Here is a 17,237-nt window from a genome sequence, read left to right on the forward strand (position 1 = left end):
GTTCTTGGTGTGTCTCTGATTACAGGGAGGGACAGTTCTCCAACATCAGGTTGGACGGTTGGTGTTGTTTTGGGTATCTCCAAAAGTGTTGCAGTTTCTAGGAGGGTTGGTGGCAGACTCATCTCAAGTGGCAGAGTTAGTGGCAGACTCTTGTCTTTTGTTGCAGCGTGTTCTGAGAAGAAGGGGGCAACCTTCTCTGTTATTTCTCTTGGCAATTAGAACGATGACCATTAAGGGAGGGTATTAGAATAATATCTTTCTCTTTGTGTTATTAATGGTCATTTAAATTGTTTCTAATTTTACCTCTAGTTAACGATTGTTTTTTTTAGAAACATCGTCTTTGTAACTCTATTTAAATGAGCTTTGTCTCCTTGATTAATTGAACAACATCGATTCTTTGAAATCCATATGCTTTTGCATCTGTATTAGAAACTATCATCTCTCCTCAAGCGAAGAAAAACTTTCCTCTTGATTTCTCCATCATTCACCTTTTTCACCATTACATTTTTTTCAACTTTTTCACCATTATATATATATATATATATATATATATATATATATATATATATATATATGCTGGTTTTTTTGTTTATCTTTAAATTTTCATTCATACACACACGCACACTCAATTTTTTGCATTTACTTGGTGGTCTTCTAGAGTTTTGGCGTTTATTTTTTCACCATTACACTTTTTTCACCTTTTTCACCTCTCTCTCTCTCTCTCTCTCTCTCTCTCTCTCTCTCTCTCTCTCTCTCTCTCTCTCTCTCTCTCTCTCTCTCTCTCTCTCTCTCTCTCTCTATATATATATATATATGTTGGTTTTTTTGTTTATCTTTAAATTTTCATTCATACACACACGCACACTCATTTTTTTGCATTTACTTGGTGGTCTTCTAGAGTTTTGGCGTTTATTTTTTCACCATTACACTTTTTTCACCTTTTTCACCATTATATATATATATATATATATATATATATATATATGTTGGTTTTTTTGTTTATCTTTAAATTTTCATTCATACACACACGCACACTCAATTTTTTGCATTTACTTGGTGGTCTTCTAGAGTTTTGGCGTTTATTTTTTCCTATTGTTTTTTAACCAAGTTCTTGTCTTTCCTTTGTCTGTGTGGGTGATAGTTTTTCTTTTTATTTATTTAGTTAGCTTTTTTGTTTGCTCATTTTTGTATACATATATATTTTTAATAATATATATTTGTATACACCCAATTTATAATTGGGTTTTTATTTTCTATTTCTTTATTGTCTCTCTCTTTTGATTTTATTTTATTTCATCCTTTGTCCTTCTGTTGAGGTTTGACCATCTTTGTCTCTCGTTCTTCATGCACCCTTCTCCAATCCTTCTTATTTATTCCAAATCTTCAACGTTTCATCTTATTTGACTCTCTTCATCTTGATGATGGATCATGGAGTGTGATTCGAAACGTTGATGCAAAAATCTTTCACACAATCGAATCCAGAAATGCTCTCTTGATTGAATAAAATCATAATTATTACCGAACAAAAAAATAAAATAATAATTAATAGAATCAAAATTAAATTTACAAATTATTTCTTCCCCAATAAGCCCATCTAGCCGATGTAGTGCAAAGAAGACCAAGAGCGCTAAACCTAACGAGAGTTCCTATGCAAACCTAAACCTAGAATTTACTCTCGAGTCAGTGGGCTCAGTAAAAACCCTAACAAACCCTAATCCGTTTCTCTAAATCTATAAAATAGATTGTTAAATTTACTGCTCGCCTGGTTGGAGAAAGGGGGTCGACTCGTCGAAGCTGCGGCGGTGTTTCAGGTTAGGATTCCACGTTTCCTATCAAAATGCTAATTTATCTTGTCTGTTAAGGCAACTTACGGGATGTAGGTGTTGGCCATATGGTGTCTTCCTTCCTTTCTAATATCTCAAATGATGATTTCTTTGAAAGACTCATTAAAGCTTTCTATTGCCGTGGAAGATATTTCTTATTTAGGCTGTTGACGTTTTAGATCTGTACAAATCTGGTGAATTTGAAACTTTGTAACTTCGTCTTTTTTTGATTTAGGGGTAGTTAGGGTGCCAATATATCTGAAAAGCTTGTACATCTGATGTCTTTTAATGAAAACGTAGATCTCTGTGAGGTTTTTTGTAAAGTTGCTACATCTACTGTTATTATTCTAATTTACAATAAAAAATTATTAAATTTTTATTTATTTTATATTCTTTTGCAAGGCAGCTTCTTGGCTGAAGTGTATTTTTTATCGCTTCAGGCACTTTTTAATAACTTGCTACATGAATTCCAGTTACACTCACCTGCGGTGAGAAAATGATCTGTTGGCCCTTTATGACTGGACACAATTCTATTTTATTTTTATTTTAAAAACAGTTAGATCGACATTTTGGTCTTCTTTGGGCTCCTACATAGGACGTTTCCAAATTTATATGTGTAGCAAGGTCAGCACCAAATTTTCTTACATGTTTACTAAGGTCAGCAGCAAATTTTCTTACATGTTTACCAAGGTCAGCAGCAAGATTCTGGCGACAGATTGAAGTAGTATCTAGAAGGCGCGATTTGGAATATTGCTAGTGAACTGTTTTTCTTTTTGAAATATATCCTACGATTGTAGTGTGCTTTATTCTTTGTATTGCGTAGATTGATTGGACTGTTCTAATGATTTAAGTGTTGCATATAGGAAGATTTATATTGTGGGCAAGGTTGAAGCTTTGGTGTTTTAGTTCAGTTGAAGATGGGTCACACTGCAGTATGGAATTCTCATCCCAAGACGTACGGATCAGGATCACGGGCCTGTCGTGTGTGTGGAAACCCACATGCCATTATTCGCAAATATGGTCTTATATGCTGTCGTCAGTGCTTTCGCAGTTATGCCAAAGACATTGGCTTTGTTAAATATCGTTAAGTTGTCAGTAAAATATTTAAGCTGTTTGATATTTGTAGCAAGTATTTGCATCATCAATGACAATCACTCTATTGAATTTGGGTTGTTCTGGACGCCTTCCCCATGTACAATCAAACGCTCTTGTTTTAAGATCCAATGTTAGTCGTGTATTGCACACAATTCAAAATTATTATCTGTAATGATCGAGTATTTACTAATTTGGAAGAGGTTTTTTTGGAATTCTTACATGTGTTTCATGCTTGAAATGACCTAATTAGTTTAAAATCACGTGTTGTTGCTTTATAAGGTTGAAATATGCTGGTTACCAGGTAGACCCGTATGAACTCGGATTGATGGTGACACTAGTTAATAGGTTGCTAGTATTAAATGGTTTATTAAGATACAAGTACTAGGAAACATTTGTATTAAAATTGCCCAGCTGATTTTACTGGTATTCTGGGACTAAATTACACTGTTTTTGGATGTGAAATGCAATAGCACTGGATTAGTAATGTGAAAATATATAGAAAGTATTACCTGAAGTTTGGTGAAGGGAAGTCATGGTAAAACACGAACAGTGAAATTGTGGGTTGGTCCTTTGGGTTTTTTTTTTTAATTCTGGCAGAATCACTTTCTCTGGCTAATGATATTGCTATCAGCAACCTGAAAGCATTGTAGTGCAATTTGACCTTATTTTGGTCTTTATAGCTCTTTATGTTTGTGGGCATCCCCTATTTCCTTGTTTTGTAGAGAGCTATTTTTGACAATTCTCGTTTAAGAGTTGTATTTGAAATGATCGAGTGGCTTGCTAATAAATGAACTCTTTTATATTCCATCTGTGAATGTTTGTAGTAGTTTCCACTTTACGTTCCTACCTTTCTTAATGCATATGAACACTTCGGAGGGCATTCTGAGGGTGTGGCATGATCTCAAGCCTTATAATTTAGATTTGAGTGTTTTAATAATGATATAAATATCTTTTTCTATTATCAATCTTTGTTTGATATCTATCCTTTAATCATGAATGCATTGGGTGATTTTGCTGTAGTCCAATGACTTATATTTTCACTTTGTGACGTGATTTCTGGTTAGTTATTTATTGTTTGGATTATAAATATGGTTGGAAGTACTATTTTTAGATCTAATTTCTTTCTGATTAGTTGCTATGTTTGAGATTTTTGAATAATTATGTGCAATCAATCCAAGTAAAGTTGTAAAATGTTGTAATACATTCAAAATAGTTAAAAAGAATTGAAATTGATTGCCTGCTGATTTCTTGGCATATACCCCCTTATACTGAGGGGGCAAGGATATGCTTCATTTATTTACTTGATACCAGACATCCATGAGCACTAAACTAAACCAAAGATAAAAGGGAAGAGTCTTCTTTGTCTTTGATGTGAACTGAGCTAAAATAATATTTTCTTAGTTGCACAAAAGTTATATCAATACTGAGCTAAAACAGAAGTCTTTATATTGTAGAAAAGTTATCTCTATACTGAGCTGAAACAGAAGTCTTTATATTGTAGAAACTATGTTATCTCTAAACTGAGATACAACAGAAGTCATATTGTCGAAAATTGAGGCAAAACAATGACTTGTCTTCTTCTCAATTTGATATACAATGAAAACCATAATTCTCTTAAACTGAGCTAAAATTTATCAAGTTCAAAGACTCGTGGATTTGCTTCACCCTGCTTCACAAGTCTCTTCCTCCTTGGAACAGAGGCTGTTTGTACTCTGAATATCAACATAAAAGAAGTTAGTTTTGTCTCCAAACTGAGATGCAATTGAGGTTATCATTTTCTTCAAACTTAGCTGTAACAAAGGTATCTTTTTTGCCAAACTGAGCTGAAACAGAAGTTTCTTCTTACCCAGATTGTTTTAAAATGGCATTGGTTCCATCTACTTCTTGAAGCTGAGTGAAAATAATTTTCTGTAGAAAATTCTAGAAAATTGATATTACGACGAACAATATTTCCTCTAGAAACTGATCAGATACAAATCATTTTTGTCTTGAAATTGAGCTAGGACAAGGGTAAATAGGCTTGTGGATTGACTTTGGTTTCATCTAATTCTAAAAGGTACTGAAGTCTTCCGAGCCAAGCCTAGCTTGCAAAAAATCTTGTGTTTTGAGCGGAGTGTGATCTAAAGTCTTCGGAGCTACAAGTGGAGCTCGAACAGAAACTAGTACTGGGCTACAAAGAACACATCTTCTAGGAAATTCATAGGTTCTTAATGAGAATTTACCAATACAGAGAAATAATTTAGTGTTGGCCATCTCAAGTGTGTGGATAATTCTGAATAAACCTTGACCATTATTTTTGTCTTTTCAACCTAAATTTCAGTGACATCATAGGTTCCTTGCCTCTTCAAACTATCATGGTTTGTATCATGGTTGGTCAGGTGTAGCATTTCGACAACAGCATCTTGGCTCAGGCTATTATTTTTTATGTGCCTTCTGCTTTTTATATCTTGTTTAGAACAAGGTTTATAGGGTACGTGGATTGACAAATATCCAGCAAATTCTGCAAGTTCTTAAGCGTTATGAGCCTAGCTTAGCTTGAAAAGATGTGGTTAAATCTGAGCTTGAACTGAAGTCATCTCAGTGATAAAAAGCTGAGTTTGGACATAAACTGGTTAAACTGAACTATAGAACACATCTTCCAGGAAATTCAAGTTTTTAATGAGAATTTACTGAGGATTATTAGTATTGTGGAGCTCTCGATTCATCAGAGAGATAATCTGTCATAGTCCTCTGGCTTCCGTAGGAGTTGGTAGATCTCAACCTTCATTATATTCATTTTCTCAACCTAATTTTTGTGCTGTAAATGAGATCCTTGCCTCTCCCAGCAATCATGGTTTGTCAGGTGCAAGATTTCAACCAACAGAATCCTGTTTCAGGCTATTATTTTTCTGTGCTTTTTGCTTTTTATTTCTTTCTTTTCTTTGAATTATCTTTCATCTGAAATGCACTTTAGTGGATAATGATTTAGCTTTTAAGTTTTAAATTTCTTTCCAAACTCAACTATATACTCTACAAGCTTGAGCTACAACAAAAGTTATCTCCTTTCTAAATTGGTATGAAGACAGAAGGCATCTTCCTTTCTAAATTGCTCTATAAAACAAGTGGCATTTTCCTTGACAACTATAAACAATATTTTCTGTTTCCTAAAACCAAACCCATGTTGGTTTTTTTTTTTCTAGTTCTTGTTTGCTTTAGTGAATTGTTACAATGCAAATGGTAAATAATAAAAATAGAGAAACAAATGTAGGCCCATGGTTTTTGGGATCGAATTAACATTTTTGTATTGTGATCCTGGGGGCTAATGTGCATCACTTAAAGGGTCATGGTTTTTGTTTCTTCTGGCTTCAATGTGTAGAAGGCTTCCCCAGGTGTTTATGGAAGGCTATTCAAGGGTTCCTAGAAAGAGGGGTTGTCAATTACAAGCCCATGAAACATGACAGCTATGGATTATGTAATCAAGCCATCTTCTTCAAGTGCACCGCAAACATAATTCTTAAACTCAGGATGCAATAGCAATTGGTCAGGAGCCCCATTTTATTGAGTACGGTGGCAGAAGCTTAATGCAAAACAAAGAAGACTGCATTAAATGGTTCTACCAGACTCAGGGTGTCTCAAATGCCTACCTCAGTAGAATCACTAATTCTGAAGGGGTACTAAACAATAGGAATGAAAAACTTTGTTCAATGAACAACCATTTCTTATTCTGTAAGGGTCACTTAATGATTTTTGGAAATAGAAGGTAAAAAGTGGCGAAGTGAAGGGGATGGATTTGGTTTGAAACTGAATGAAAAATGTCTTTAAGAAACCAAAAATTACTTCAAATTAGATGGATCCGATAATGTTCTCTCTTCCATGTGCCCCTACCATGGGTTATCATCTGAGCCATACATTATAAGTATGATTGATTTATGAGAGGAGTTTTCATGGAGCGCTGAAATTGAATTAACACAGAAAGCAATGACCATTTGCGCGGAAATTGCAGTTTGTCACTATTAGGTATACCCATAATTCAAATTACTGTTCTTTTAATAGCTAATCCCAATTGTGTGGCCTCTACTTGCTAAACCGAAACAATCCATTGTAGCACTACAAGTTCGGTATAAGGATCGGAAGAGTTTCGTACAGATTGGAAAGCCTTTAATAATGTGAAGCTCGATATCGATATCATTCTTTCTAGCAACATTGAAGTCAAGCGCTGGGATTAATTTATATTTTCGTAGGAGTAAAAGCAAAACTACTTTAGCAAACAATCCCTTAAATATGACCTCGTTGAGCTTGTTGTCTGGAAAGTGAATTGTTTGCACTTCCATGTCTTCCTCATTTGTTCGAGAATTTGACTACACTGCCATCTCTCTTCTTTCAAAACTTTTAACCAACTTCAGATATCATGTTATCGACTTATAATTTCCAATAGTTTTTATATTCTTCACATAAATAGTGGCAAACGATGAAGACTGAAGAAATCAAGACCCAATCCATACTTCTCCCCCTATATAATGTTCCAAGATATAACTTGAAACAGCAAGAAGGATACAATGGGTGATTCCCATGCACAAAAATTCCTGGTGGTCCACATAAATGGCAAACAATGAAAAATGAAGAAACCAAAGACTCAATCCACATTTCTCTACCATTGCAAGATACACAACTTGAGACGTCAAGAGGGATAAACTGGGCGATTCACATGTGCCCCATAACCCCTGGCGATCCACATAAAAATGTTAATGCATCTTTAATTGGTGACAAAGAGACATCAAGAGGGATAAATTGGGTGATTCACATGCCCCATAACCCTCGGTGATCCACATAAAAATGTTAATGTATCTTTAATTGGTGACAAAGAGAAGAATGAAGACACCATGACCCCAACCACAGCTCTACCCTCATTATGTTCTAGGTGTAACTAGATGGATGAAATGGGTGATTCAGATGCCCATGAATTTCTTGTGGTTCACATAAAATATTGAAAAAAATGTGAACCAATTTTACCTAAAAAAAAAACAAAAAAGCCAAAGAATCAATTATGTAAAAATTTGAAGGACCAAATAATCAAACCAATAATCAAACAATTTTGAAGATATTAGATTTATTAAAATATGGCTCATTGCATCATTAGAATATCCCAAGACACCCATGGATATTTAGAATTTGAAAATAGTGTTGAAGATTCATTTCAATAGACTTTGACTTACCCTTTGTCATGGGAAGTGGGAGTAAGTGGGGAAAGGGGATTAGTATCACGATACCGTCCTCAATGTTGTTGATATAGGTTCCATCACCATTGCTCTTCTTTGTTGTGTGGTTTCAATGACTTCAAGTGGTTATTTATTGCACATCTTCTTCCTACTTAATGCAGGGACATTTGTACAAACACTTAGTTGAACTCTTGTGAATTCAGCTCTACAACCCTGAACATTCTCTCTTACAACATAGAAGAAAAAAAGGAAAAATAAGGGAGATCAAGTAAAAATTGAACTAATCAATTTGCATGAATGAAAAAAATATAAATGGGTAACTAATATGTCAAAACTTATTATCACCATCTATCCAAGCCCTAAAAAATAATACTAGTAAAGAGTCTACGATACAACCACACAAGTCCATTAAAGAAATACACTAAACCTAAAAGTTGAACGAAGATTGAAGCTCAATCAAATTAAAATTAAACCTTTTCAAATGGTCGTATATCTTAATTAATGTCACACCAACTACCACCATTATGTCTCTTGTCAACATGATGCTTCACTAGATGGAATAAGTAGCATTGACAAATTCGCCCTTTGATTTGGCTTGTACTACTCCCCAAAACCATAACTTATCTTAATTGATGTCACACCACCAACTACCACCATTGTGTTTCTTGTCAACATGATGCTTTACTAGATGGAATAAGATTGGCATTGACAAATTCCCACTTTGATTTGGCTTGTACAACACCCCAAATCCATAACTTACATTTGAACACATCCTTGTCCCACCTTCCACCCACTCATTTTTGGGTCCTTTTCTCCATGGAATCCAATGTGGCACTTATATCCTTTATATACAACTAGTCACATGCACTCATGCCTTGAAGAGCAAGACACACAAGAATTCAAAACCCCTATTTCCTACTCACACTTCGGTATTGATACGCAAATCTCTAGTTTACCTATAGTGATAGGAAAGGGCTAGGTCTTGTTATAAAAGAGGATATATGAGAATGAACTAACAAGAATGAATAAATGAGAATTTGAGAGTTGTAGAAATGATTATTAAGCATATTCAACTTGAAGGAAAATACTATTTTTTTGGAGTTTGCAGAATTGGAATGCAATGCACATTACACTTACCAGGGATCTGAGGCACATTATTATACATATAAGGGATCCAAAAGAACATCCACTATTTAGATTACAATCCACAACTAGTGCAAACTACATCTAGCACCTATGACATATTTTAACACTTAAAACCTACTTTTTCATTTAACTATTGAATTTACTTAGACATTTGATTGAGGCATATCCTTAAATGAGTCTTAATTGTTGATGATGTTCAATTTACATTCAATATGCAAGTTATAATTCTATTATCTAATTTTGTATTATTTAATTTCTTATTGTATATATCTAACAATCTTCTTGCTCGTGGCAGATGAGAGGAGCATTTAATATTTTCTATGTCCTATCTCAAGAATGCCACTTACTATAAGTATATGACAAAGAAGGCACAATCAAGCAATGCCTTGATCGGTCATGACCGATCAAGACATTACTTGATCGTACCTTTTTGTTTATACTAACAAAAGCATGTTACGGTAAATGCCAATCGGTGATTATAACCGAAGTTCATCAGTGTATTAACCCAACGCTAACAACCGATAGTATATCGGTGGCTGTTAATGCTAACAACCGATAGTTATCGGGGTGTTAGCCTTGACAACCGATAACTATTGGTGTAGACTAAGACACCGATAACTATCGGTGACTAATACATTGCCACCCGATATGCATTTCGATAACCCGATATATATTATATGCGCTCTGATAAAATATTATATGTAACCCGATATAATATATATTCAATTCGGTATATATTAATCAGCATCATCATTATTTATGTTTAATTGATATTCATTTAAATACATGATTCATTAGATAGATGAACATGAGGAAGATACATAGTGTGTTTATCAATAGATTGCCCGTATGCAAATATAGAATGGCTATCAAGGATAAATTAATTGCTTGATGGTTTTATCATAGTTATCGATATGATAAATGATTGAATGAGAGACTTCATTTATCTCTCATTCAATCATTTATCTTACCGAAGCTATTATGCATTAACACTCCCTCTTAGCTAGGTAAGATGAATGAAGACAATATATTCAAGCATCATAATTTAATTGATAGTGATCATTTTAGTCATTTATGGGAATCATACCATCTAATCATTTGGTATGTGGTATCACCTAAACACGTGATACTGAAGTTCATCAATCTTACGATTGATAGGATATCACCTAAGCATGTGATATCAGTATTGCCTACACGCAATACTTAAGGATAATCATATGAGAAAGATTAATTTCTCACCTTATCCTAGTTGTGATAAGTGCACTAACTCTTTATACAAATGTTTTATCAGAACACAATCATGGCACATCCATGACATACCAGAGATCCAACATGATAACTGGTTTGGACATTATAAGATCGTCACCTTATAATGTCCCCATACAAGTGTTCACTATCTTGAGAGATCGTCACCTCTTAGATGTGAACTCAGGGGATAGAATCCAAAAAAATAAATTGTCCTAACATGACAAAGAGATTTACACATTAAACATCTTATAGGTATGCAAATATAGATTACAAAGCAATTTACCTTTCTGTCATACCTAAACCTTTTCTGAAGTGATCAACTTTCACTCTGGAAAGGGGTTTGGTTAGAATGTCCGCAGTTTGATCTCCTGTACAAACATATTGCAGTTGGATTGCATTCCTATCTACCATATCTCGCACATATGGTATGGAATCTCAATATGCTTGGATCTGTCATGAAACACTGGGTTTACTGAAAGTTTTATGCAACTCTAATTGTCACAGTGTATAACAGTGGGTTTCATAGGTTCTCCAAACAATCCCACAAGCAACTTCCTGAGTCATACTGCCTCTCGGGCAGCCATAGAAGCTGCAATGTATTCTGTCTCGGTGGAATTTTGAGCTACAGAAGACTGCTTCCTGGTGATCCAAGATATCATAGCTGAACCTAGACTGAAGCAACACCCCGAAGTGCTTTTCCTGTCTGTTACACTTCCAGCCCAATCTGAATCTGTAAATCCATGTAAGTCTATCTCAACCTTCTTGTATTTGAGACCAAGGTTTAGAGTACCTTGTAGGTACCTCATAATGTGCTTTACTGCAACCAGGTGTATCTCCTTTGGTTCACACATAAACTGACTTAGAGCATTGACTGCATAACAAATATCTGGTCTTGTATTTACCAGATACATCAGGGACCCAATCATCTGTCTGTATTGGGTAGAATCAGTGGGTTGTGACTCTGCTGCTGCTTCTTTAAGTTTATGTAGGTTGGTTTCCATAAGAGAGGTCATGGGTCTACAATTTAGCATTCTGAATCTCTTCAAAATATCCAAAGTGTACTTTCCTTGGTTTAGTATAATGTTGTCAAAATTCTGCCATACTTCTAATCCTAGGAAGTAATGAAGGAGTCCCAAGTCCTTCATATCAAATTCTTTAGATAGATCATTCTTGCATTGTTTTATGAGTTGATCACTTCCATGCCCTGACAGCTTGTTTGAACCCATAGAGAGCTTTCTTGAGTCTACACACATGAGACTCTGTGCCATGAATTTCAAAGCCTTCAGGTTGCTCTAGGTAGACTTCTTTTGAGATTTCACCATTTAGAAAAGCTGTCTTAACGTCCATTTGGTGTACTTTCCATCCCTTTGTTGCTATAATGGCTAATACGACTCTTACTGAGGTATACCTGGCAACAGGCGCAAAGGTTTCTTCATAATCTATTCCTTCCCTTTGTGAGAAGCCTCTAGCTACAAATCTGGCCTTGTGTTTTTCAATACTGCCGTCTGCAACATGTTTGATTTTGAACAACCATTTAGATGAAACCACAAATTTCTTGGTTGGTCTAGGAACAATCTCCCAAACATCGTTCTTCATAATGGATTGATACTCTTCAGACATTGCATCCTTCCATACTTGATGTTGAAGTGCATCTGATACATTGCTTGATTCAACTTTAGAGAGGTCATTCATAAGGGCAACATAGCTAGTAAATTTATTAGGCCTTTTGCTTTCTCTGAAGGTTCCTAAGGGAGCAGCAAACTTCTGAGCTTCTTCTACAGTTTTGGTGGCCCATAGTGGTCTTTTCTTGAGGTTTTTTCTAGGTGGACTTAAAGTTTCACTCATAGTTTCCTCAGGATTCTCCCTCTGAAGCTCAAGAGTAGGATCTCTATCTAAGCCGGGGTTAGGAATATGGACTTCAGGATCTAGAGAGATTTGGGCTCTTTTGAAGGCTAATTTTTCTTCAAAGATCACATCCCTACTTAGTTCAATGTTCTTTTAGCTGAGTATATATATTCTGTAGGCTTTGGATGTTTCACTGTATCCTACAAAGATTCCTCTCTTTCCAGAGGGTTCTAATTTTAATCTTTTCTCCTTAGGTACATGAATATACACTGGACATCCAAAAATCTTAAGGTGGCTTATATCTGGTTTTGATTTTGTAAAGACTTCTTCAGGGGTCTTGTCTTCAAGATGAGAGTGAGGACATCTGTTTTGAATGTATACTGCAGTGCTGGTTGCTTTTGCCCAAAGATTGATATTTAGATTCTAATCAAGAATCATAGCTTTGGCAGCTTCAACGATTGTCCTATTTTTCCTTTCTGCTATCCCATTTTGTTGAGGGTTGTAAGGTATTGTTAACTCCCTCTTAATCCCTAAATTTTTACAAAACTCTTTAAATAATTCTGATGTGTATTCCCCCCCATTATCAGTTCTAAGGGTTTTAATTTTGTTTCCTGAGTAGTTTTTTGTTAATGATTTGAATTCTTTAAGCCTATTAAGGATCTCTTCTGATTCTTTGCATTTCAGAAAGTAGATCCAGGTTTTCCTAGAGTAGTCATCGACAAATATCACATAATACAAAAATCCCCCCAATGAATTTATAGACATAGGTCAAAATACATCAGAATGAATTAACTCTAATACTTTACTTGTTTTCCTAGTACTACTCTGAAAAGCACCTTTAATATTTTTGCCTAGCGCACATCCTGTGCATGCCCCTGAGTGATATTGCTTTAGCTTAGGTAGACCTGTGACAAGGTCTCCCATTGATGATAAAGCTCTAAAATTTAGGTGGCCTAGTCTTTTCCAGATTTCATTGGCATCTGTAGTTTCATGAATTAGGGCTAAGTTGGGCTCTGTGCATAGCTCATATAGGTACCCTTGTCTTTGACCAATTGTACTAGCTTTCTTGATAGATGAGTTCTTTGGCCAAGCCAATACTTTGTTGTCCATGAATGTCACTATGTATCCATTGTCCTCTAGTGCTGATATTGAGACAAGATTCCTCTTAATGCCTGGAACATATAACACTCCTTCAAGTTGTAATGATACACCTGACTTCAGTTTGATGGTGCAGTTTCCAACTCCTTTGATAGGGTGTGTGGAGTCATCTCCGATGGTTACCTCTTCATCATTTTCCTCTCTCATAAAGTCTAGTACTTCTCTGAATCCTGTGATGTGTCTGGATGAGCCACTATCGATTACCCAGGAGTTCACTTTGTTTGATGTTTGATGTGTGAGTGTTGAATATAGCACATACTTCTCGGAGTCCTCTTCCCTTTTCGATTTTCCTGATTTGGCAAATGTGGCTTGTTTAGCTCTTTCTGGACATTTGGCAACATAGTGCCCAAATTTGTCACATCTGTAACACTGAATTTGAGAGAGGTCCTTTTTTTAAAGAGTTCTTGCCATGACGATTTTTTCTCTTCCTGAATTGCTTCTTCTTGCCCTTTCTGTCTGAGTTTGTAATTAGAACTTGAAGATCTTCATCTATATTCTTTTGTTTGATTCCTTTGTTATTTTGCCTTGATTCCTCTTGGAGACAGTCGGCCTTTAGTCTATCGAATTTTGGAAAGTTGTCCCTTGCACTGATGCCTTGGACGAACATTTCTCAGATACTAGGCAACCCATCTAAAGCAATGAGGGTTAGTTCTTTGCTTTGGATATCATATCCAAGGGTTTCTAGTTCATCCCTTAAGTTAGATATTTGCATGAAGTAGGCATTGACTGATTCTCCTTTCATCATGCTTATATGATTTATCTCTCTTTTTAGAGCCAAGGTTCTACTGGCATTGGATATCTCAAAAGCGTCTTCAAGTGCTTTGAACATGTTGAAAGCTGATTCGTGTTTCTTTATAATGGGCATAATATTGTTCCTTACCCCATCAACTATTATTTTGATAGCCTTATCATTTCCTTCTCTCCAAATTGCTTGATCAGGTTTAGTCTCAGGTTCTTTGGATTCAATCTTTATGAATGATTCAACTTTGTTATCTTTTAATATCATTTGAATTTTGAATTTCCATGCGGAGAAATCGTCACCTTCTGCAAGTCTGTCTTCAAATCTGATAGTGCTAGCCATTGATAGGATTGTGATGTTTGAATATATACTTGATTTGAATTTTACGTAAAATTGAACAACCTCAGGTTTGATTTAACTATAGCTCTGATACCATGTTGATGATGTTCAATTTACATTCAATATGCAAGTTATAATTCTATTATCTAATTTTGTATTATTTAATTTTGTATTATTTAATTTCTTATTGTATATATCTAACTATCTTCTTGCTTGTGGCAGATGAGAGGAGCATTTAATATTTTCTATGTCTTATCTCAAGAATGCCACTTACTATAAGTATATGACAAAGAAGGCACAGCCAAGCAATGCCTTGATCGGTCATGACCGATCAAGACATTACTTGATCGTACCTTTTTGTTTATACTAACAAAAGCATGTTACGGTAAATGCCAATCGATGATTATAACCGAAGTTCATCGGTGTATTAACCCAACGCTAACAATCGATAGTATATCGGTGGCTGTTAATGCTAACAGCCGATAGTTATCGGTGTGTTAGCCTTGACAACCGATAACTATCAGTTTAGACTAACACACCGATAACTATCGGTGACTAATACATTGCCACCCGATATGCATTCCGATAACCTAATATATATTATATGCGCTCCGATATAATATTATATGTAACCCGATATACTTGTAAAGCGGAAAAATCGAACCCTAGGTGTTCTCCCCCACTCGAAGGAGAAAGGGGGTTACTAGGATTGACGGTTTTCACTTAGGAGAGACTTTACATTCAAAAGAGGGGTTGAAACCCACAAGATCCAATCCCACGCAATGCAAGACTGGATTCTAAATGAGTTTCAAGGGTTGAGACATCAAGGATACCCTCTTTTGTAAAGAATGTAGATAGAAAGATTGAACTAAGAATGCATGTAAAGAAAGAAAGATTCGCTTATAAACAGAGATAAGGATACGGGATGAAGTTGCGGACCTGGAATTAGTAGTAAAATGTCGAGATGATGCTGTTTTGCAAATTTGAGCGAAAGTTGACAGGACGATGGCGCCCGGCGTGCACACGGTCCTCCGAAAAATCCGCGAAACGAAGGGGGATCTGTTCGTCTCTGCACAAGGATTCTATATCTTCAATTACAGCTACGTACCTGCAACCTACACACATAAAAGAGAGGACGATTGGGGGGTTAGGGATTAGGGGTTTGCCTTTAGGTCAAACCCCGGTTTTGGAATTAACCAAGAAATGAGAATGCTGTAAATGCAAATGTTTGTAATGTAAACAAGTACTGATACCTTGTTGTAAGAATGTTTGTATTCTTACATGCGAAGGTGTAATGTATGTTGTATGTTGTATGTTGTCTGTTGTATGTGATCTCCTCTTCAATGGTTGAATCCTTGTCTTGAATGCAACACTTAGCCTTGAATGGAGACTTAGAATGCTCAATTGCTTGAAGGAATGCTTGAATACTTGAATGTTTGAATGTTTGAATATCGCTTTCCGCCTTTTGCTTGCATATATTTTTCCCCTTCTTTCTTGCCTCCTCAAATGGGAGGGGGAATGTAGTTTATATACTCGTCAATTAGGGCTGATAGACTGATTTTTCTGACCTTAGGCCGACCAGGAAACATTATTTCCCGAATTGCAAACATAAAGACCTGATGCCCAAAAGAGACCGGGCCCAAAATAGGGCCAGGGACCAGGGCGCTGGGCGCCATGGTCCTGAGGGACTAGGGTGCTGGGCGCCATGGTCCTGAAGGACCAGGGCGCTAGGCGCCATGGTCCCACCTCCCGGGACAGCAGGGTGCAAGGAGGGATCAGGCCACAGTGCAGAAATATGCAGTTTTTGGTGTCATAAACAGGTTTCGGGGTCTCCATTCAGGTTCAACGTTGCGCCACCATCGTGAAGACCCAAATGCAGTCGAAATTGCAAGTGTCACAATTTTAGGACGCTACAATACTATATATTCAATTCGGTATATATTAATCGGTGTCATCATTATTTATGTTTAATTGATATTCATCTAAATACAGGATTCATTAGATAGATGAACATGAGGAAGATACATAGTGTGTTTATCAATAGATTGCCCATATGATCAAGGATAAATTAATTGCTTGATGGTTTTATCATAGTTATCGATATGATAAATGTTTGAATGAGAGACTTCATTTATCTCTCATTCAATCATTTATCTTACCGAAGCTATTATGCATTAACATTAACACACCATCTTCTCATTTCTAGGAATTTTGAATTTGTGAGTACTAGTAGGTGAATTTTGATACCAGAGAAAGTATTTTTAAGAAGAATAAGAAGGATGTCACCTCACTCGTAGCACTTGAACAATAGGAGCAAATGTACTAGACATTAATGCTTGCAATTCTCTTTCATACCAAACAATGTTAGAATACATATTCATGATTTGGCCATAATAATCTCATTTTCTCTTCACATTCTAGCTATTAGACACTTACAATAAGGCGCGAAAGTGACGTGCTCTCTTTCTCGTGTTTCCTTAAAGTCTTTCATTCTTAGTGCAACCTCAATCTTAACTTGTTATTTTTTACTATTGTAATCTAAAAGTGAATTCATCATGCTATTTAGCATTCTAGTTTAGAATTTAAAGTTAAAACACACTCCAATAATTAAAAAATAGACGTAGGTTCTTTATTTCATGTATATTTTGG

At 35.7% G+C, this 17,237-nt stretch overlaps 1 protein-coding gene across 2 annotated transcripts; it reads left to right on the plus strand.

Moving 5' to 3' along the window:
* Positions 1-1,625: 1,625 nt before the first annotated feature.
* LOC131040929 (small ribosomal subunit protein uS14) lies at positions 1,626-3,136 on the plus strand. Of its 2 annotated transcripts, none has more exons than XM_057973888.2 (2): positions 1,626-1,811; positions 2,691-3,136. In XM_057973888.2, the coding sequence occupies exon 2, from the start codon at positions 2,741-2,743 to the stop codon at positions 2,909-2,911; it is 171 nt and encodes a 56-aa protein (XP_057829871.1). In that variant the 5' UTR covers positions 1,626-1,811; positions 2,691-2,740; the 3' UTR covers positions 2,912-3,136. The 2 variants fall into 2 exon arrangements, with proteins under 2 accessions (XP_057829871.1, XP_059069289.1); XM_059213306.1 differs by having other exon boundaries at positions 1,628-1,811; positions 2,687-3,136.
* Positions 3,137-17,237: the final 14,101 nt, after the last annotated feature.

This window comes from Cryptomeria japonica, chromosome 10 (genome assembly GCF_030272615.1).
Source record: "Cryptomeria japonica chromosome 10, Sugi_1.0, whole genome shotgun sequence".
Classification (NCBI taxonomy): Eukaryota; Viridiplantae; Streptophyta; class Pinopsida; order Cupressales; family Cupressaceae; genus Cryptomeria; species Cryptomeria japonica.